This window comes from Chamaea fasciata, unplaced genomic scaffold (assembly GCF_029207755.1).
Source record: "Chamaea fasciata isolate MVZ Bird 193981 ecotype frontalis unplaced genomic scaffold, bChaFas1.0.hap1 SCAF_2, whole genome shotgun sequence".
NCBI lineage: Eukaryota > Metazoa > Chordata > Aves > Passeriformes > Sylviidae > Chamaea > Chamaea fasciata.
In genome coordinates this window covers 96,254,680-96,277,489 of record NW_027094087.1, presented here as the reverse complement: position 1 = coordinate 96,277,489, position 22,810 = coordinate 96,254,680, and the positions used below count along the sequence as shown (strand labels likewise).

At 36.9% G+C, this 22,810-nt stretch overlaps 1 protein-coding gene across 4 annotated transcripts in view; it reads right to left on the bottom strand.

Annotated features, from left to right (window-relative positions):
- WWC3 (WWC family member 3) overlaps window positions 1-22,810 on the bottom strand; it is a 98,194-nt gene that overhangs the window by 27,946 nt on the left and 47,438 nt on the right. For all 4 annotated transcript variants that reach the window (XM_066176807.1, XM_066176804.1, XM_066176805.1 and 1 more), the window contains exons 6-9: window positions 17,620-17,749; window positions 11,956-12,105; window positions 9,819-9,892; window positions 581-823 (exon numbers count right to left, since the gene is read on the bottom strand). In XM_066176807.1, coding sequence (XP_066032904.1) covers window positions 581-823; window positions 9,819-9,892; window positions 11,956-12,105; window positions 17,620-17,749 — 597 coding nt within the window. The remainder of the gene's footprint in view (window positions 1-580; window positions 824-9,818; window positions 9,893-11,955; window positions 12,106-17,619; window positions 17,750-22,810) is intronic.

The following is a 22,810-nucleotide window of genomic DNA, read 5'->3' as shown; positions in this document are numbered from 1 at the left end:
TATAACTTGATTTTTAAGTTTTCAAGAATGATGTTGCTTAGTATGTTCTCTGAATGTCAGAATTGGGTTGTGTTCCCACTGCTGAGATTGGAAATGAAAAGGAAATACTGTATATAAAAGGCAGCACAAACATAATCATTTAACTTTCCTGTTATAAGGAGAAACTAAATATAGCAAAGGATCTTTGTTCTGATGCTTCTAGAGATGACTGCTACTCCGCTGCAAAGAACAGCAAAATCTTTCACTATCCAGGTACTGTTATTCAGGTCTCTATTATCAGACAGTATCACTCAGACCTTTTCCAAGCATCTTTCGAGATTCTATTTAGATTTCTTCTTCCTATTCAGAATTTTTAGATGAATGAAAGGAAAACTAACTAGTTGACATCCCTGCCAACTCTGCTTCAGAAAAATTCAAGGCAGAATTAAATAATGACAGAAGCAGTCTTCTCCTTTTCTGAAACTAAATTTCCCTAGTAACTTACTTTTTCCTTAAAACACAATGGAATTCCCTACTCTTCCTTTTGAAGCTACCTATATAGATCTCACAACAGAGAAGAAAACAAATCAAGTTCCCAAACCTTTCAGTGGCCCCATGAGCAGATGTTGCTCGAGCTCGCTGAATTTCATCCTCCAAGCGTCTTTTTTCTTCGTCCAAACGTGCAATGTCTTCTGGGGATCGTCTCTGCTGACTGATCAGCTGCAGCTCCTGAAGAAGAGCCTCCTTCTCTTTGATGAGCTGAAGACGGTCCCTGTCCGCTTCAGCCATTCCTGGCCAGGATTCATTATCTAGCAAGGCCAGCTGCTGTTGTATATTGGAAACTCTTTAAAAGAGGGTAAATATATTTCAAAATGCGGAAGAGAAAGACAAGAGGAAAAATATCAAAACATGAAGCCTGTTGATGCTTGTGCCTTTTTTCTTCTAAATATCAAACCAAGAAAATTTAGAGGGGTTTGGGAGGATTATTTGTTTCTGGGTTTGGGGGTGGCTTGTTTTTGGAGGGTTTTGCTTGGTTGATTGGTTTTAAGGTTTTTTTAAATTGTTTTGTGTATTTTTAAAACAGTAAACAACTGCAAGTGTTCCTACATGTATAGATGTGCGAGAACTGCAGTGTTTTTATCTACTGTATAGTCCATATCTGTCTTCACAGCTTTCTCATTTTGCAATAAATCAATTAATATTTTAGAGCTCGAGTTTACTGCCTGTACAGCTGATGAAGCTGAACGTTTCTTCATTCCCAATTCTTCTACAAACAGATATTAAATTGGGATTTCAAAAGTGCAGTAAGAATTTGAAGAAACTGAAGGTGAGACACTTAACTAGTGACAACAGGTCCATACAATCATGTCCCATCATGAGGAATGGTTCAAGGGGCCAAAAATATTAGGCTACCCTCAATGACAACGAAATTTTAAAGCTGCCATTAAAACACAAATGTGAGTCTGGAAAAAAGATTTACTGGTTACAATATACAACTGGCTTTAGATGACTCTATCAAAAAAATATGCAATTAAATAAGCTAACTTGGTTTTTTTCCTGTAGTATGCTTTATAGTTAAAAGTAGTTTCTTGTATCTCAAAATGCTGTACCATTACATGAAACAACAGTTCTAAGAATAATTCCACAGCTTACATTTTAAGAAAAATGCTCCTTTAAAAACAAATTTGGAACTCTTATCAATATTATCGAGAACACTAAAGCCAGACATTTCCTAAACGTTTCTTTAGGCATAAGGGGGAGAACACTTATTGCTAGGTATTTATGTTTGTATTGCAATGACAATTTAGACATTGCAGAATGTAGCACTTAAAATTAGAGGTAAGAGAAAATCTAGCTTTCTGATTTTTGAACATTTGAACCTCAAGAACTGTATGACATGTATGCAGTTTACACCTCAGTTTCATCTTCACTTTGAAATGGTAGCATTCAAACAAAGATCAGTTCCTCTAAAAGATTACTACCCTTTAAATAAATAAATAAATAAATAAATAAATAAATAAAGGCACTTTCAAGCCGACCATAAAACTAGAATACAGTTCACTGGTTTCATTAAAATAATCTTTCTCAAAAATATCAGGTAAGAAAGAATATTAGTAACAAAAACGCAAGGCAAAGGCATATAACACACAAACAGAAGATTCACAGTTTGATAATACGATTATGAATAAAAGAAAAGGCATAGACATGACAAAGGCAACGTTTCCCCCATCTGAAAACAAAACTTCATGCAAGTAGGTTATCTCCTACTGACATCTGGGAAGTATTTGGCCATCTTATTATCAGAGGAAGGGAATAAACTATTAATGTAAGTCATTTTGCAGTGACTGCATCCATATATGAATAAGAATTCCACTGCCATTTCCCCCCCCACACCTTAGATTTCATTTCAGCAAGTAAAGAAATTGGGTATTATGTCACATTTTTGTCTAAAGCAGAATACTTTACCAAGCCCTTCAATATCATTTCCTCCTCCTTGCATTAATAACCAACTTCCTGCCAATAGCTACTGAAAGCACCACTGTGAACTGATACATACAGTCTACATATTTCACGCTTCAGCTATTGTGCATGAATTCCAGATGCAGTTTCCTGAAGAACACCTCGCCCCACCGACCAAATGTCAGAGCCAGGAAGAGTGACCAGGGTTAGGATCCTTTCTCTCCCCTACCCAGGCTGCTCTGCTGTTAAAGACTCCTGTTAACACTCCTGAAACACATACAGCTTGATTTTCAGGTCTTCAGAGCCAAATGAAACAAATAGGGACTCAAGATCCTTTCAACAGAATCAAAGAATTCCAGTACAACTGAGTTATCACAGCTTGGCAAACGAGTGTGAATCAGATGAGCCTGGACTATTTGATTGTGTTCATAAGCTTTTACACAGGTGTGGACTAAAGAATTCATCTGAGATTCATCTGAAGTCTCTCTGTTTCTTCTTAAGACAGCTAAAGGACTGACCCTTTCCTTCATTTTAACAGTCTCAATTGTTTCACTAGTTATTTTACATTGCAGGGTAAGCTGGTTAAGAAGGAGACCACAGGAGCAAAAGAACACTAATGAAGGCAACTAGGAAGAGAGAAGTATAATCAGGAAAAAGATCCCCCTCTTTCAGCACCAGCAAATCAGTGACTCTACTTGTCTGTGAAGTAAAACACCACCTTCACTAAATACAAGAGGTTTTAATTTAGACCCTTGAGCTTGCTGAGAGCACGTAACTCCCTTTGTGTATGACAGTCCAGCTTAAAGTTTGTTTTTTCCTTTCTATTTCTGTTACAGTGATGCTTTGAAAGTAGGAAGTTCTCATACAATAACTTAATTATACTGTTATTAAAGGGGGGAAAAGTACTGCTGTGGACAAGGCTTGTATCACTGAAGAGTTCCAAAATCTGATTAGGTATTTACTTTGATTCCCTCGACACTCTTAGTTAGCTCTTCATGTCTCTACAGTTTTCCCTTTACACAAAGAAAAAGCAAGTACAGAATACTACATAATGCAGGAATCTGCTGAAGCACCAATGAGCTTGTTTTCTGCAACCTCTATTTTCCTGCACACGAACTGAAGTTTTGGGGCAATTTTGTTGCTTGCTTTCCACTGGAGAATTTCTCTGTATGGTAAGTTGTTGCAAGAAGCTACCAGCGACAAACTTTTTCAATATTTATCTGCTTGGCTAGAAGACACTCTTAAGGTTTTTATGGTCTCATTCACTCAAAATAATGAAAAAGATCTGAGTAGTCATGTTTAGTTATGCCCAGAATTTAGCAAAAAAGTCCTCTTAAGTACAGTTCTGTAACTGCAATCTGTCTCCTCAAACACAACCTTTTCTTCCAATCACAGTAAATACATAATCATCACAATAAATACATAAATGAGCCATTTCACTATGCTTGCCTATATGCCAGACTTTGTGCCCCTACTACACCAGCCATTCTCACTGCTGCACTGTTAGAAGAAAATGGCTGCTGTCAAACTCAGTGCATATATTAACCTGCCTTAAAACATTCACTTAGATAAATCAATATAATAGATTGACATAGATTGCAAGCTAAAGTGGAAAAAAATATTTAGAATCCTTTATGAAATCTCTGTTTTTCAAACACATTTTTCCTTCCTAATGAGTATATTTAAGATACTATTTTTTAACTGTAGTCACTGCAAAAGAGCGCTTTTATCTGGCTTAATACCAGATACTGAGGTCCCTACTGATCCAGCAATTTAACATATTCCTGTGGAATAAACTGTTAATTTTGAGCCATCAACATTCCAGGCATTTTGCCCACTCCCATCCTTGCATAACAAGTGCTGAGGAGCTTGCATTCCTCACTGGAGTAGGTGGTATCAAATGACCCTAGGTAGGCAAGCCAACTTGCTGCTTAATCCAGTATTTAAAATTTTCGAATGGAGATGAACGTAACAGTTCCTGTTAAGAGAGGGGCACGGATGGAATGACAAAGGTTTAACCTGATGATGATCTTGAGCAAACACTGACTTGAAATGGCACACTTGCCCTGAAATGGCCACACCAAAGTATCTAGAATGATGTCTCACTCAAGATAATGCAGAGACAGCATGTGGATGGAGATCAGTAGAGTCAGTAATTTATTATACAAACTACATCATGGGGAAAAAAAAGGCATGTATTTCCAAAATTTAATTAGACATAATTTAATTAAATTTAGTAGCATGCCTGAATCATTATAGTTCTACACAGCTCCCTCTCCCCCTGACAAAACAGAGCAATCCTTCTGTCAATGAAAATACCTGGGGAACCTTAAAGATTTTGTGAATGGCCAGAAAATCACGTTCAAGGGTGATATCTGAACCCAGCACTAACGAAGTTATATTGCTGAGCTCAAGAGGATATTTATTAGAGCATAAAAACTGAGTAAAAATCACTTATTGTGAGATCAGTGAGTTACAATTACAATTTACCCCATGCTAGATTCTTACTCAGACTATGAACACGACAGGTGTCTTGGGGAGAGAAATACTCTGAACCAGTTCAAAGGTATTAACTCATGCTCTTAAAATGGACAAATTATGGGTATCCTACAGCTGGCACTTGTTCTTCAAACTTAACATGGTTTGAATTTTACAAGGAGAAAAAAAGGAAACCAAACAATACTCCTCTACATTTAAATGCCTAGGCTTTTGACTGACATACCATGGCACCATAGAACAGAGGCCTTTGTTACCTGTGGTATAGGAAGACCACTGGGGATAAAATAAAGAAAATATTCCAGTTCCAGATTGAAAGAGAATAGTGGCTAAGATCACATAAATCAGCCCTTCTTATTCTTTTCCCTAGGCTTATAATTGGACCCAGTTCCCTGACACTTCATGTAACAGGGAGTATCTCCCACAAGTAATACCCAAAGGAGGTGGCTGTGGGACTGAGGACACATAATGAAGAGTATAAGGACTTTTACTGACATTTACTGACTCTCTTGAGTGTGGATTAGGATTTACATCCGAAGAGAGGAATGCTAGAGAAGGAAACAGAAAGAACAAGAAGCTGGGGAACTCCGCCAAATGCTCACAGAATTTCTCCACTGTGTCTATTTTGGCTGTTCCTGCAAGTATGTGCCACTGTGGCTTTGGCAGACAACACGGGTATGCTCTGTAGAATACTCAGCCTTCCTGACAACCCAATTCATTCAATAACAACAAGGTCTTCAATTGGCTTAAGAAACTCATGAAACCATTAGAGTCTGTTGGCATTTTGCAGATTTTAGGAAAATTGCAAAAATCTGCTCAAAGCAAGTTTTCCCAAACGCACAGGTGAAATAGTACAAAACTTTTAAGAAGTTCAAAAGCTTATTTATATCTAAGCTCCCTTTATAACCCAAAGAAAATGTTTCATGTTTAAAAACCAACACTAGGAGATTTAGGTTCGGCTAAGCCAGGTATTTATGTGATATCAAACAAATTACTTCATCCTTAAATCAGATTTTCAGATTAGTTCAGCAGAATAAAACATACAAATCCACTGAATTTCACTAGAGATTAGGTAATTAAACCTTGAAACCTGCCTATACAAGGTAAGTTTTAAAAGGAAAATACTTGACTATGTTATTGTATTAGTACTGGAATGTTGCTATCAATATCCATTCAACATGCACTTTTGTCACTTTAAGCACAAATTGCACTGACACACTTCTGTTTATGCTAGTGATTTTAAAGGCCCAACTGAAATTTAATTTTGGAAATGAGACAAGTTTGCAACAAACAACACTGAACAGAAAGAAGTAACATCCTTAAAGACAAATATAGAAATAATAAGCATCTCTGAGAAAGAGTTTTTTTCAAGGTTAAATCTCTTGACATCCATGGCATGCCTCTATGAAATGAATGGAAAAATAACATCTTTGAATTCAAATTTACAGAAGATACAAATAAATACTACCCAAACTAGGTAAACTGGTTGAAGATGTTTGAATGTATTAGTTCATTAAAGTTAGCTACCATCAGACTGCACTATTAAAAACTAAAAACAAAACTAAAAACAAACAAACAAACAAACCACAGCTGGAACTTTTGTTGCTTCTTATTGGAGGGATTATTTTTCATCTACTGATTAACGGGATACGAGGCACCGCAGCAGTGACATTTCATGAACATTTGCTAATATACTTCATGTAGTCATTCTACTGAACTGCACAACTTCAGAATTATCAAAGAAAAACAATTTGCTTTTGATTTCTCATGCTATGAAGCAGATATTCAGAAAAGTGCTTGAGGGGTACACTTTCCAGTGTGCAAATGCTTTCATGAGAGGTGGTCTCACTGAAATAGCAACTGAAACTAAAAACAGTATTTATCCAGGCAGCTTGGGGCTGTCTGTTCAAAAAGACCGCCCCCCCTCCCTCCTGCTTCTCTGGAGGGCCACACTGGCAGATCTGAGAGGAGAAATTTCATGGAAATAAAGTACAGTTTATTTAGAAATAATGGGGGAGGGGGAAGAGTGCAGAGCAGAAAAAAAGTGATTGAGCCTCCTTTCAGCATGATTGGCGAGTTAAAAAGTAGAATTTACAAAACTCCTCCAAGAGCCTGGATTAGAAACAGGGGAGAGGATCTCTTCCCCAGCATGCTGGAAATGTCAGAACCCACAGTGCACAGCATCAGAAATACCCATGGGAAAAATTAAATTGCAAATCATCCAACTTCCTTCCAGTGGGAAAGTGATGAGGGGAAAAAAAGCTATGTGAATGTCTTAATTTATGCAAAGGCCAAACGATTCACCAGCCAGAGAGATTTTTGAAGGAGGAATTAAAATGAAGCTATCCTTTAAAAGGGAGGAAGGATATTTTGGGAGTGCAAGCCAACTCTTCAGCAAACACTGGGTTTCATCTCCTGAATTCCTCAAGCTAGTTCATTCAAAAATCCCAGCACTGCGTTTCCTTGCTTAGACTCCATACACAGAGAACATATTTTAATTTTTAAAGACTTTCTACTACATCTGGCAAATATTCTGCTTATATATGGCTAGACTCACAAGAGCAACTAAAATGCAACATTCTGTCCTTCAGTTTGTGGGACTTTTTTCCCACTTTCTTTTCAGAGAAAAGACCTACTTTTCTTCTGCAGTGCATTTTAAGTCTCCCATTAAAAGTTTGTCTGTTGTACTTATTTGCTGTATGTTTCCACACCCGCTTGACAAGCAAGCAGTCACAATATACTGCCTTACAGTTGTGACATACTGTAGCATTTTAATTTTCTACTTTGTAGATTTAATCCATCGCAGCACATTCCCTCACCCACACTGTGCAGGAACAGTAGATATTTCACCAGCCAAGGGAGAACGAACACAAAGATATTTAGTAGAGACAAAAGCCCTACAGAAATGCCAGCAAGCTAAGGGGAAGGAATGCATGATAAATGAAGAATGCAACCACAGAGATAACTGGTAGGGGCAATGAGCTTTGTGCAGTTCCACTCAAAAGCTGAAAGCTGATTACTTCCGTACAACATACTGGGCAGAATAAGGCTACTCTTTTAAAGCAACTAACATGCTTTTGCTAAATAACAGACCATTGTCAGAGCTGCTATCCTGGGAAAGCAAAACTACTCTTACTGCAATCACCATTCTCTAGTTGGAAGGTTAGTTACCCAGATTTTCTACACTTAATTAAGATCAAACACCAGCTCACTTCTGATGTTCAGAAATACTGCATTCCATGCAGAAACAAATGTTCAGCATTTCCAGAAGAGAAATGCTTTGCTACTAAAAAAATAATAAAAAAAAATAAAAAAATAAAAAAAAAAATTAACCCATAAGAATTCAACACCTCTTCACCCCCTCCAAAACAACACCACTCCATCTTTTCCCTGTAATAAACAAACAAGAAGAGAATTGTTTTGGAAAACACAGAAAAGCTATGTCAGAAAGCTGAACTAAAAGCATTTTAATACAATCTTTACAGCATGAGTGGCCCTGTTAAACTGAACAGTATAAAACTAAATTCTATCATTCTTCTTTCAGCAACTGTAAGTTGCTAAATTATCACTGGACTATCAAGCGCTAAGTTAGCCTGTAAGCAAACAGGACACTGACACATTTTTGTTTTGTTCTTTTTTCCCCCAGTTATTTAACCTTTATTAGGTAATAGCCATTGGTATTAACATGCAGTATGTGCAACGCATATTTCCATTCAAGTTACAAATCCTGAAGATTTAGCTGTGTTTACCTAACTTGCTTGTACCAACTTAGTTTTCTGAAGCCTGTATTGTGTCCAAATGTGGGTAAATTTTCCAAGAACAACAAAATGGTGTACTGCCTATAAACTTTCAATTCCTGCCAAGACACGTGACAGCATTACAGATTGCCCCAAAGAAAAAGTCTCAGTAATATGAAAAAAAAAGGCAAAAGAATTGAACTTCCTTTTCTAACTCTTGTTCTGAGAGATGTAAAAAACTGGCTGAATAGAAGACATTGAAAAGAAAAAGACACCCATTATTTATCCAAGTTTTAAAACTGTGTTTTTTAAAGTTTACTATATTGGATCTTTTAAATGTCAGTCAAATTCAGTAAGAGAATATTCTACCAGCACAAATCAAAATAATCGTAAGGGCATTAATTTACTGAGTTCAAGTAATCATCTGTACCCACACTATTGTCCTGAATATGATACAAATAGTTTGAAAACAATGAGGTTTAATGAGGGCCTGCTAAAACATCTAAGTAGATATTACTTTAAAACTTCTATAAACCCATGAAAAAACACTGCAAGACTGGCCTTCACAAGAGAAATATTTATAATAAGCATTTAGACTGAAGGACTTAGTGAAGAATCAATCTATTTCAAGTAATCTTTTTATCATTTTTATCAGACTTTTTTCCAATTTCAAAATTTATTTTTATGTACCCTTTTGTTCAGCTCTGAGCATCTTCATTTATCTGACATGAAGTTCTGCATGCTTTCTTCTTTATGGCTTCAGTATACTGAACTTAAGACACAGGTATGCAAAGCTTTGGGTATCCTGACAGACCAGACTGATAAGTGTAAGTTTAAAGGTTGTTTATATCTAGGTTTGAGAAAGAGGGTGAAAAAAATGTAAAACAGTTTAATTGAACCACTACAATTTTGTGTTTATAGAAGCATAGAACAGGGCTGACATTTAGCTTTATCTCTGCAAACAAATATAATAATCTTATGATAAAGTCTTATATTTACCTAAACTTTCATTATCTGTGAACTACTTAATAGAGAGAAAATTAGTCTTCCCAAAGACACTTCAGCTAGGAGGCTGGTTCCAGTTGTACTTTGAAAATTTTTTTCATAAAAGTATATATAAAACCCAATAGATTTATCTTTAATTACCTTTTCTTGGCCTCTTCATATTGCCAGTTCAGCCTCACTTTGTCTACAAGTCTTGTTTTGTCATCAAACCCAAACTTGCAGAGTGGAAGAGTAATGAAAGGAAGAAAAAGAAAGGAAGAAACAAGTTAAAAACACTCTCATCACAATAAAGAAATGGATAAATTAGTCTTCCTCACTGGACTCATTAAAGAAACCTCTATGCTTTAAGTAATAACATAATAAAAAATCAATTTTATGCCTTAGAAATGCAAAACTAATTTATTGCTAAAAGGAGAGAAGATAAATAAGCCCTTTCAATAAATTATTAACCTGGAAATCAAAGGTTAAGAAAACTGAACCACTGATAAATGGTCAAAGCTTTTCAACTTTACCCAAGTCTAAAAGACAAAGAGTGTTTAAATTGAAATATTTTGCTACTTGATACGGCTATTTTTTGAATACCTTTACTAGAAGCAATTCACATTACATTCCCTGTAGTGTGATGTGCTACCCAGCACTTAAAACATCAGTACATTTTAAACATTAGCACAAAAAAACCACCTGATCCTTGAAGCAGTTGCAGAACGTGCATTTATGTTGCAATTCCTACTGCAATTCTACAGCAATTTCCATTTTAAGGCATTGGCATTTCCTTCCTCAGACATTTGTGTATGGCACAAGAGTTAAAACCTAAGCTCCTATACAAGTGCATTGCTGCACCTTCAGAGTTCTCCTCTAGCTCCTGCTGCTTCTGTCTCCATCACCCCATGGGGAAAAACTCCCCCTCCTTTCTACTCACATGGTACTAACAACAGTTCTGTGAAAAGATTCAGATAATTATGTATTTTTATTTCCCTTATAAAAAGCCTGTACCTCATAAACATAGTTTCCACGGTGTACTTGTCTTGGATAGTGTACTGTGAGGGGAAAATGCTCCTGTGGTCCTGCTGGTAATTTTCTAATTTATTTCAGAATTTAATAATCCCATCCACCACTCATCTGTAAATTAATACCCCAAAGGCACCATCTGCCTAACACCCTGAAATACAGCCTAGCATTAGCTAAGTTTTCTCAGATTCTTAAAGAGTCTATCTTCTCAAAAACAAGATTTCCTGTTCTGTAAGAACCCCTGGAGACATCCGATCTGACAACTAGCCAGCACTAAAGGAAGATTATAATAGATGAGAAATGGGGTGATAAAAACAGTGACGAGATGATTTTTTAGTAAATGTACAGTAACATCTAAACTACCGTACTAATTAACTGCAAACAAGTTGCCCTCCTGCTTTGGTGTCAGTCATCTACAGAGGCATATGTTTTATTACTGATTAACAACTGGGTTGCCATAGTACTAGTGCAAGCCAAATTTTTTCTTACTCTTATTTGGAGCACACAATTTCATTCATATAGGACCATTTCCAAGGAATGTCAGTATGCTCTTCTCAAAAATCATATTTAAAGGCATATTTGAGCACAAAGGTATAATGGACTACATCGGAAGTTTCGTTGATTAAGTAAAATATTTTGTGAATAACAAATACTTTCCTTGTCTTAGACAGAGGAAAGGAGCAGAAATCCACTACACATCTTCAATGTATATGAACAACGAATACGAGCATGATAAAAACAAGCTGTAAAAAATAAAACTTAAAACAATACACGGCTATCACTACTACCAAAATGCTAACATCTCATGCAAAAGCACATCTCTACCGCAACTTCCAGCTGGCTAAAGAATTTTCTTCCTTCCTGCCTCATTACAAGTATCAGTAATTCAGATCTGGGAATAAGAAGAGAAGAGGTCCATGGACACCTAGGCAAGAGCTGTTACTCCAAGATGCACCTGCAATCACCGAAGTGGTAATGCAAGGAGTGCTCTGCTGGGCTGGCCAAGTCCAGGAGCTGATTTTACCTGTCACTGCCTGCGAGCATGCCCCTGCATCACTCTGCCACATTTAAGCAGCAGAACCACCAAGCCCACAGGTTGCACACAGTAGAAACAAGCAAATGCAACTCTCTCACCACCAGTATTGCTTTGGATTTTTCCTTCTGCTCCAGCCAACACCTCTTAAATTAAAAGAGCAAATAACTGTATCGCTATAGTTCAAAAGCAGCTAATTTTGTACAGCAAATGTTTCACATAGGAACACTCACATACCTCTCCAGTGATGTCAGTCTGAGAACAAGCATCGCAGTGCTGTTGAGGTAAACAGGAGTCACTGAGTGAACTGGAATTGTGTTGGAGATCCTGCAAGGAATCTGTAATACAACAGCTATTCCTGAATCCATCTGTTAATTTGGCCAGGCTCTAAAGGAGAAGACATATTTTAAAAGATTAGAAAAAATTGTTTTCATAATATTTTTTGATAACAGAAAACCAATTTAAAAACTGCTTTAGAAGACTAGTAGCTTGCCTATACAGAGCTATTTACAGAAAGTAAAAGTCATTGTTGTGTTACTAGCATGCAAAAGGTCTGCTTTGGAATAAACCTCTCCTTTTAAAAGATGTATATAACAGTTAAGAGACTTTATATTATTTGGTTCAGATCTATCAATGTTTTATCTTCTGTATGGCTTGCAGATCTTTAAATCTAGCAGCTGTCAATTTCACATTAGCTGAAAGGGAAGACAAATGTGATTCACCTGCCCTTTTGCCATCTTCTGCACAGGTTACATTCCTTAGTCACTACTGTTATCTCATCCAACTTGATGAATACCTTGTATTGGTTGCATTCTTATGACAGCTGAGATCACCCCTGTGCTCTCTCACCCAGGGTTCACATAGTTAAAAGATATTTTACCCTTTGGGTTAAGCAAGAGACATCACTGAAATGTCTAGACAATGACACAAACTGTCAGAGTAAAGCAGAAACACCAGTCTTTGAGGGGAAAGGGGAATAAGACAATCACACAAAAAAAACCCCAACTTTTTTGACAATATAAGCTTGGTTGACAGGCTCTTTAAAAGCCTTTAAAAGATCAAAATTGTTAGTATTGCTTTTATTTTCTCATTGCGCATTCTCTCTTGTTCAAAAATTACAGATAATGTAGTATTAGTAACAAAATCACTGTGTGCTGGCTCTCATGTGTGAGAGAGATCCTAAGCATTACATATCAAACAAAAACTAAAAACATTCTGTCCTCTCTCCACAGGATAAAGAAAAATCTAAAAATGTGGTGAAAAAAATTATCAGAAATTTAAAACTCTGTAGTAATTTATAAATCATTACATAATCAAAAAATTTGGTTCTAAAAATACACATTATAAACTTTCTGAAATTGCTTACTCTAGTGTCTGAACTACAGAATCAGGGACAACCCTGAAGCACTGAATAGGGGAAAGGCTGGTCCTCAGGAATTTCAGTGGCTCTGACTACCAGTGATTTGCAACAAGCCAAGGTTACCGTCCATATCCAATTATCAGAAGATTTCTCAGTCTTCAAAGTGTAGTTTAAAAAGGGTAACACAGCAGTGCTGCTTTTTCTTACACCAAATTCAATTAGTAGAGTCCAGAATTGAACCTGTGTAACAGCAACTGTTAACTACTGACAGGAGGTGCAAGACCACACTGAAGCCATCTGATTTCAGAGCCCAGGAAACATCCAGGATTATGGAACTGTAGCAGGCCTGAAACTAGTCATAAAAAGTTTTTGTTTTCTGATGGCCTCCATTTTCATCATACATGGTCCTTTCCCTTTGCTCTCCATATACCAGCCCCTCTCTCAGGCCAGCCTCCACTAGAGATGAAAAAGAGGGAGAACAGCCAGCCTGGTACAGCACGAATGAACAAGTGGGCTCCCTCACCACAAGAGTGGGGCCCATGCTCCTCCCTGACAGCCCCTCAAATCACACACTCTATTTCCTTCCAATTAGGGAATGGCAAGGAGAGACACAGGTACACACCACGTATCAGACAGCTGGTGCTGCTCCCTTCTTCAGTCTCTGCCTGCTCTCTACAGGTCTGAGAGGGGCTGGGATTTCACAAGCAGCACTGGCAAGGAGATAGGACAGTGCAGAGCAATGCCAGATGTGCTGGCAGTGGGACAAGGCTACCACCGCTTTCCTCCAGAAGCTTAACTTATCTTGGGTCCACCAAAAAAGCCAATTCTTCTGCCACCTCCCAACTGAACTGAGCCATTTTAGTATGAAGGACAAACACCGTATTTCTTCTCAGCCCTGAAACACCAAATTCAGTTTCAAGTTACATTGCCAAGAGATCCCTAGCTAGTGTCCCTTTATCCTTGCGACTTGTTGCGAAAGGAACCGCTCCACAACATGAGAAAAAACCCCAACTTTTACTTTATGAAAACGGTAGACTCCTGTCTAACTTTCTTCTTCAAAACTCACTGAAAATCATCCAGTCCTGTCAAGACTCCTGTTGCATGGAGGATCAAGGATTTCTAACATGGAAATAATAACTTCAGATCATGGCCTCTTCCCAGTAAAGCATAGCCAGTTACATCAACCAAAACTCAGGATTCAGAAAGCCTGAGGTTTCTCCTGGTAAGTTATGTTCCATCTGCCTTCTTTGGCTAACACATATTATGTTACAAGTATGTGCAATACCACAGATCCTGATGCCAGAACTTAAATCTGAATTTTTGCCTGTATTTCAGCTGCTTTATTAATTCCTGGTACGCTCCTGAAGCTCTCTAGCATTCTCCCTGGCAGGTAATGAAGCGCTACTTGGCTGCTGGCCAGGCTTCCCACCCAGGCATAGTTGCTGAATCCTGGCCCCGGCTTGAAAACGAGAAAGCATTTGAAAGGTGGCGATCACCAAGCAGCACCACCTTAACTTACATCTACATGCACAGACGACCATGCCCTAGGAAAAGCATTAATGCTTAAAGTCCTTCTAGTTGCATGAGTGAAAACAGGCACCAGCAACCCTAACATGGAAAATTATATCCCGAGTTAGCACATTTTTAGATAAAAACAATTTATAATTGTCGTTATAAACAGTAGGAGCAATTTCCTTCCCAGCTACACGGAGGAATCCATCTTTGATCTTGAGTTTAAGTATTGTTTATGGCAATCCCACAGAAACTGCCTTACTGTTAACGTGAAGTTCTAGGCACACCAGCCCAGACCTACCCAAAAAGATAGAAATGAGCACTGTCATTTCACCATTATCTGTTGCCATCTGATTTGTGAGCACTCTGCACAATTTCAGTGCACTTCCTATCTAACCTATTTAGCCAATTTAACTGGTAACAAAGAAAAAAAAAAAAAAAAGAAATAAAAACCCCACAAAAACCAAAGGACGACATTTTAAAAGGATATACATGCTGAACAGAAACAAAGTTTTGAAAGAGATGAGAGAGGAGAGATAAACACATTGCCTTCAGGAACCTAACCACACACCTCTATTATTCAACCTTATATATGAAGTCTGCCCACTTTTTTAGAGCAGTAGCACTGCATATTTTGCTTTATTTGTAATCGTAGCATCCAATTTAAATCCGACCACCCTCTCCCACACAACTAAACCAATTATCATACTTCTACAACAGCTACAATTTTCCAAGCACCTACACAAGACTGAGTCATTTCTACTTCTTTAGTTCTGTTGCTTACACTGGCCAGCTTTAAATTAAAAAGTAGTAAAAAATGGTCTGTTTCCTTTCTCTGAAAAAAAAAAACCCTATTTTTTACACTACACTTCTAACTCCTCTATTAAAAAATTTCAAAATCAAAAAGATTTCCTAAGAAAGTCTGTATGAACAACAATAGTTTTAAAATGTAGTGTTTTCAACAAAAATACAATTCCAATATTAATATGAAAATAAAAATTGAATTTTGAACTCAATAGGAAGATATTTAAAATAGATTTGCACTTATTTGACAAAGCTAACTAAATCCATGACAATAATTTTCAAATAGTTATTAAAAGGCATAGCACTTTGGTGACACCAAAAGTTTTTTTTTTTTTTTTTGGTCAAAATTGAAAAAAGAGAGCTGGATATTTTTGCAGAACACAGTAAGCTGGCAAAAATACACCATTTTTACAATTGTAGACCTTCCAAACGATGGCCTTTAGTTCTGTACAGCCATTCTAACAAAACATGAAAAAATGTTTTGCATGCTGCACTTGTGTGGAACAACTGTTTTCTACATTCTCCTGGACTACACATAGTCTAATGTTCTATTATTGGATTCCATCACAATAGATTGTCAGTAATTAAAAAAAGATACTTCCTAGACTTGTATTTTCTGTATATCACACAAGAGCCATGAAGAAGGATGAAACATTTTTCATTTTTGCTTCAGTCTTGTGCGACCTCTATATTCTGGTCCTGCCAGCACTGCCCAATTCTTGATCCTAGACTTCCACCTCCCACAACACCACTTAAAGAAACTGTGAGCACATTTAAAGTTGTTTGGCCAAAGACGATTTTCATAGGCATCTCAATGTTTACAGCAGGATTTACTGTCACTGAGGACTGAAAATGTAAGGAAAAGAGATTAAAAAAAAATCCATTGGGGAAGTAAAAACAAGGCCAGTAGTTAAAATGCTCCAAGATCTCACAGATCAGTCCCTATATTACTCATTAGTTTCCTAAAGTGTGTGTTACTGAATCCATGAAGAACTGCCTTTCTAATCACTTCTTGCTAGCCAGGCATGTGGAAGACTGAGAATCGCTTTAAAATTTGACCAGCCCAAATTAACAAATATGTTAGAAGTTGCCAAGGCAGAAAATTTTCATAGTGACTTCAGTGTTCTGTCTACTTGAACAAGGATTTGCAGCCCATCAGATGATCTTTGTGCAATGCATTGGAGACTTAATAACTGAATAACTATGGAAATTCATTATATGTAGATTATAAACTTCCCCTATCATTTAACAACTAAAAAGAAGAAAAAAAATAACCTGAAAAACACTACTGGAGAGAAAACTGAAACAAAATGTTTGCATGGCAATGTTAATTTAGTATTGTCCCACAACTTTAGGTAACAAAGATGTCTTTTTCCAAACAACTGTTTGAAGACTGGGTGAAGAGAACTGTCCTTCACCTCTCTGTATATGCAGCATAAATAAGCAAGTCCATAGTGAAGTCCCTGCGGTGGCAGAGGCTCAGTGTTCTTTGATCACGCTCCTATCCCATTAAAAACACAGACACGCAACTGAGAGCTTGAGACAGGCCACAGAATTCATTCAAAAGTTAGAGCACTACCCAGGTATGTATCTCCCCTCAATCCTCATGCTCTATTTCATCAATTTCAAGCTTGTGTATACACTGTATTTATTCATGCCCTTTGAGGGTTTTATGAGAACATGCTGAAACTAACATGAACTTTGATATACTCTCAAACTTGAAAGTTTGGGGCAAAAAGTGGGACAGTGATAGAGATCCAGTTTGGTGAAATACATATAAAGGGAAAAAAGCGGTTGACATAAGAATAAACATTTTAGCACACGAACTCTCAATTCTACTTCATTATAGGTAATACCAAGAGACATAAAACAAAATGATAAACAAATACCACAAATCACAAGGGCTTTTTCTTAATACAGTGTCATTACTACACAGAAGCCATCAACAGAGCAACAGCAGAAAGCTATATTCAATGAAAACACTGAGCTAAATGAAACTTAGCTAGCTACATTACTTAAGACAAAAATATGAAGTCTTGTGCTCACAGTATAGACAATGAATTACTTACCTTTTTTCAACTGCTTGTTATTGGTAATTATCAAACAGAAAAATCAGTTTAGGTCATCCTACTTCCTTATTTAAACTTGGTAAACCCAATGCAATCCCAAGCAAGAAAGCAGAGGTAGATTACTATTATTTAGTACTTCAGTAGCACATTTCTTACCTGCATAAGGTCCTGCCTTTCTTTTTCACCTGTGCATATAGCTTTCTTTATGGTTCGAAGTTCACTCATTATAGCTTGTGCTTCATCCAGTCTGTAATTTGTATGAGCATTTGACATCTTACGATCAATCCTGTTGAAAATATTAAGAAAAATTCAGGAATTTTCACATTATTAGAAAGCACACAGACTTTTTAAGTCCTCTTGTTTATTCATGTACCACTTCATTCCCAGGAATAAAAATGATACTTTACTTGGAATTAACACAGTACTCAGTGCCAAGTCCACTCTAAAAACAAAACAAAGCAATTCTCTACCCAGGTTCTGCAGAGCCAATATATTTCCTGGGTTTAATATCCTAATGCAGAGCTTACTCATGAGTAAGTAAAAAGTAAGATGAACCCAAAACTAGCCTAGATGGTTGTAACTCAAAAAGTAAAGATGAGCAGTCTAGCTGTCGTATTTTTCATGCAGCATCACACATCGCAGTATCTATTCCAGGGCTTCTACTTGATCCTACTTTAGAACTTTCTAACAAAAGCATTTCATTTTCTCAGGTCAAAATTTTTAATGCCTAAAACTTTATTGCAAATGCTCTCCTGCCATTGTAAGCCTCTTCGAATATCTTTTCCATAAGATATGACATTATCATTCTGCACTGGAAAACATGATATGGGAATATCCCAGGTTTTAAATCTTTTAGCAAGATGCAAGAGCACAAATAATGACCTAAGACTGAAATAATACTAATGTTTCCATCTTGACATATTAAAATCTCTCATGTGGAACATCCACTGGCTGAGTTTTCAACCTTTTTTCCAACATTTCACAACAGAAAAGCACAACATATCAGGATGTTGAAGACTAGTCCAGTATATCATCTTGATGATTTCCCTTGATTTATAGATAAAGAGTAAAACAAGAGACTATAGTGAACTTACCAGAAGAACTATTTGGTCTTGGATTTACAACAAATGGCTATAGGGTCTTAACAGGCTATTTACAGCAATTATTGAAAATCATGTAAAGATCCCATTAAAATTTGGAAAACTCTATTTTCCTGTTAATCTAGCATAAAAAATTTACATAGAGAAAAGGAGGTAAGTGTTTAAGTTCATTAGGCCAATGCTAAGAACAAATAGCTTCAGGAAAAGGTATGTCAGGTTAACAGAATTAAAGATAAAAACACACACTGTTCACCACGAAGGACATCAATCTATAAAAAGAAAGAGTAGGAGAGGGTACGCTATACATGCAGAAGAATACCTAAACTATCTAAAATATTGAGAGTAACTAACAAGTTTCAAGATGGATATTATATTCAACTAAAAGTGTCAGGAACAGTCTCTCAGCATGTTCTGCCAGCTAAAATACAGGCAGTGCAATTCTTACATCTAATTACTTGCTTTAAAATTAAAACATTAAAATGAAAAATCAAAAGAGGTAAATGAAAATCCTGTGGTTTTATTGTTTAGCTCACAACATTTAGGGGAAAAACAGGTTGATTTTTACAGTTTTAATCTGTTTGGGGTTTTTCTGACAGTTACTGTTTTTGGAGACAACACAAAGTAAGTCTGAATCTCAAGATTTTTCTTTGAACACAAACTTCCCCAAGTTACATTAGAAAACATACAATATTTTATGAATACTGGTTCAAGAACCAGAAAGGACTTAAATGTAATGTGTATTAAAGCTGGAGGGTTGTTTGTTTGGTTTTGTTTTCAAATGTTTCCTTGAGTCTTCACTAATTTTTAGTTAAAATCCCAAGCAGGTAAAACCATGGTAAAACAACTAATCCAATTCACTAAAAGTCACATGAAAACGATAAGACATTTTTATCTGAAGGTAACTGTAATGTTAAGAACTATGCTCAAATATTAGACATGAAAATGCTTTCTTACAGAACTGCTCATTATACCGTTCGCCAAGACTAAGGTGGCATTTCAGGAAAAGGAAATTATTTAATTTCAACCAGATTTCTGTCCAGTTATCCACATATTCATGTTCCTGGACGCCACTTTGGAGCCCAGCTTATGAATTGATATTTGTTTAAGGAAAGAATCAGAGAAGTTCCTACTGCCAAAAATATTTAGGCTTAAATCAGTATTACTGTCAACCCAAACTGACTAAAGTAGCTTACAAAATTACATGTAATTTATTGTCTGTTAATTCTTTTCCTTTTTTTCATAAAGATGTATTTCTGAAAGCCATAGAGTTAACAGTTTTCCATTTTATTAATGGAAAACAGCATGATACAAATACAGATCAGACCTTTGTATTAACAGCAAGAATATTCAACTAATATGCAAGACTGTAAGAATCCGAAGATGTTTCTAGGATACATGGACTATTAATATGCTTGTCATTGTTTCAGTCACATAGGGTAGATTCCGTGTTTCCCCATTTTCCTCCACCAAAGCACAGGCCTGTACTTGAGCAAAAATTTAATTTAAAGTTTTTGTCAGATCTCCTAACCCCTAAATTAGTCTGTAGCTACAAATTGTTTAGCCAGTCCTAATTCCCTGTCACTCCCAACTTCCCACAGCATTCACTCTGCTCTCCTGGCCAACTGGCCAAGTTTTCATTTCCTTTGTTGCTAAATGCCTTCTTCCTCCAAAATTCCTGCTGGGGAGCAGTAGGGTCACTGAAAACACAGGGGAGAAGGAACTGCTCCTCCTTCTCAGTCCCTGCTGTCAGGCCAGAGGAAGGAATTTGTTCCAGAAAAGGCTCATATTTAACCCTGTAAGTCTGGACCGTGACAGGATCAGACGCACCTTGGGGCCAAGGTGCTGGAGGAGGCCAAGGTGCACCATCCTGCAGGGTGGCGATCTGTGCAGGCTTTGAACAGTGAGCTCTACTAAGTCTCCACTGGGCAAACACAAACCCATGTCCAAAGGTTTATCACACATAACATTGCCAAATTTAGATGAAAGCGTAGGAAGTACAGTCCCGATAAAAAGCTGTAGCTGTACGAATATTGGAATTCTGACAGTATTGAAGTTGTGGAGGTACTGAAATCCCCCTCAGTCGTGTCTCCGCTCATAAAAACCCCACTTCTAAAGTAATTTTGTGGTTTTTTCTTTTCATTCTCCTCAAAGATGGTTAAGCCATTTTACTAAAATTATAAAGAACAGAAAACAAAACACAGTCCAAGGCCGACACTGTACATGGAAAATGTCAGTGTAAGAGATTTGCATTTAATAAAGGCATTTGAATCAGACAGCAACATAAAATGATGGAAATTCTGAGCAACCCAATTGCACTCTCCATAAAAGCTGTCTCTTCTCTGAGAACTATACCAAGCAGAGGCTGCACAGAGAGAGTCACCTGGCAGCGAGTTCCAATATCTGCACATGATGCCATTTTGGTAAGACTTTCAAAGCAAACGCTCAGCCAGATGTAAAGCCCAAAGTTTAATGGCTCCTAATGTTGTTATTGGCTTACACTTGAAATAAAGTGATGTACAAGCTTTTGAAAAACCTGAACAGGATGCATGCCATTTGCAGTTTGGCAGTTACTTGAAGATTTGACTTAGCACAAGAAGGAAGAAGAATGACGCCAACCAAAAATTTAGAAGACGTAACAGAGGTGGGAAATGTCTGGAATGTAATAAACTTTAAAGGGGAATGGGAAGTGGGGTAGGGGGGAACAAAGCAAAAACGCCAGCATTTTTGTTTTAAAGAAGGAGCAATGAATTTGTTTTTAGACAATATACTTTGAGGATATGGAAAAACTAAACTACTTCAGCCTTGGTACTTGACTTGAGTGACCCTTCTCTCCCAACAAATACAGGAGGTAAGGGAGAGATTGCACAGGGACAGCCTGGAGCACAGTTAGGCTTTCAGGCTAATTTGTCTACTGACTACACAAGGAGGCGAAAGAAGCTCCTCTCTTCAGTTGTTAGTGTTAAGTACTCTCCAAATTGGCTCACTTCCTCCTAGAAGCAAAATACTCCAAAAAAAAGTGCATGTATCTTACCAGAAGGGCAAATAAAAAAACCACTTAAAAGCACAAAACAAAAACAAAACCACAAGTCTCTTTCAGAAGTGAAGAAGTCACTGCAGAGAGCAGAGCTCAGCTCCAGGTAACACAGAGGCAAAAGGTTTTCCCCAGCAAGCACCAAGTGCCACCCAGTGCACCAAGAGGACAGAGGGCAGCTGTAGCAAGAGCAGCAATGAGCAGCACTGAAGCACTGAGTTGTCACGCCTGAACTTTAAAACTACATGACTGGAGTGACCACTGACTGATCAGATATGCTTTAAAATAATTCCTCTCTTGAATGTCTCTCCTATAACCCCATCCTGAAGCATGGGCAACTTGACTTGGGCTATGATCCAAGACTAACATTTGTATTCTTAATCATTTGCAGACTTTACTTTTCAAAAAGTTGCACCATTCTGCTGGACTACCTTAAATGAATTATACTAATTAAAACAATCTTGAGTTTCAAATGGCCTTCAAATACTTTCATTATCCTAGTCAAGTGGTTAGTCCTTTAATAAAATAATTGAGCCTATACCCTTAAAATAACCCAATAACCAGGAGATGGAAAACAAATTTGAAAAGCAGAAAATGCATAGCAATTCTTACTCAAAATATGATTAAGAATCATAAGACAAAATTGCTTTTGTTCTGTTACTGTTTACATATCTAGGCCACCATACCAAGTTGTTGACTATACTTAAAATATTACTTAGCATATTGAAACTGCCAATACTTGGGAGTGCTTTATTTTACTAATTTTCAGTTAATATCATACATTACAAATTCCCCCAACTATCTCTAAACGCTTCAAGAAAATTACATTAATGCCCAAAGATGACTACATGTATCTACCAATTAAGAATTTTGGTATTTTGGTGGAACATGTTTTCTTCTATGAAACTTTCTAAATGCACTATAAAACAAAAGAGCCTTGTTTAAAAAAAATAGATTTTTTTTAAATTAAAAAAACCAAACACACCAAAAATATTAAGTGCATGGGGTACTCACTTTTTTTAAAGTTAAATCTGAGTATCTTCCTTTAATTTGTTTTCTTATTGTAATACGAATCAAAAGTGGAAAATAAGTACCCTAATTGCTCCAGGATCCCAGGAATTTCACCAGAATTTCTGAAGCAAAAGCCTATGCTTTGTAGCACCAATGCAATAAATCCAAAGCCCTGAAATATTTCTGCAGCTGCTGCACTTATGTT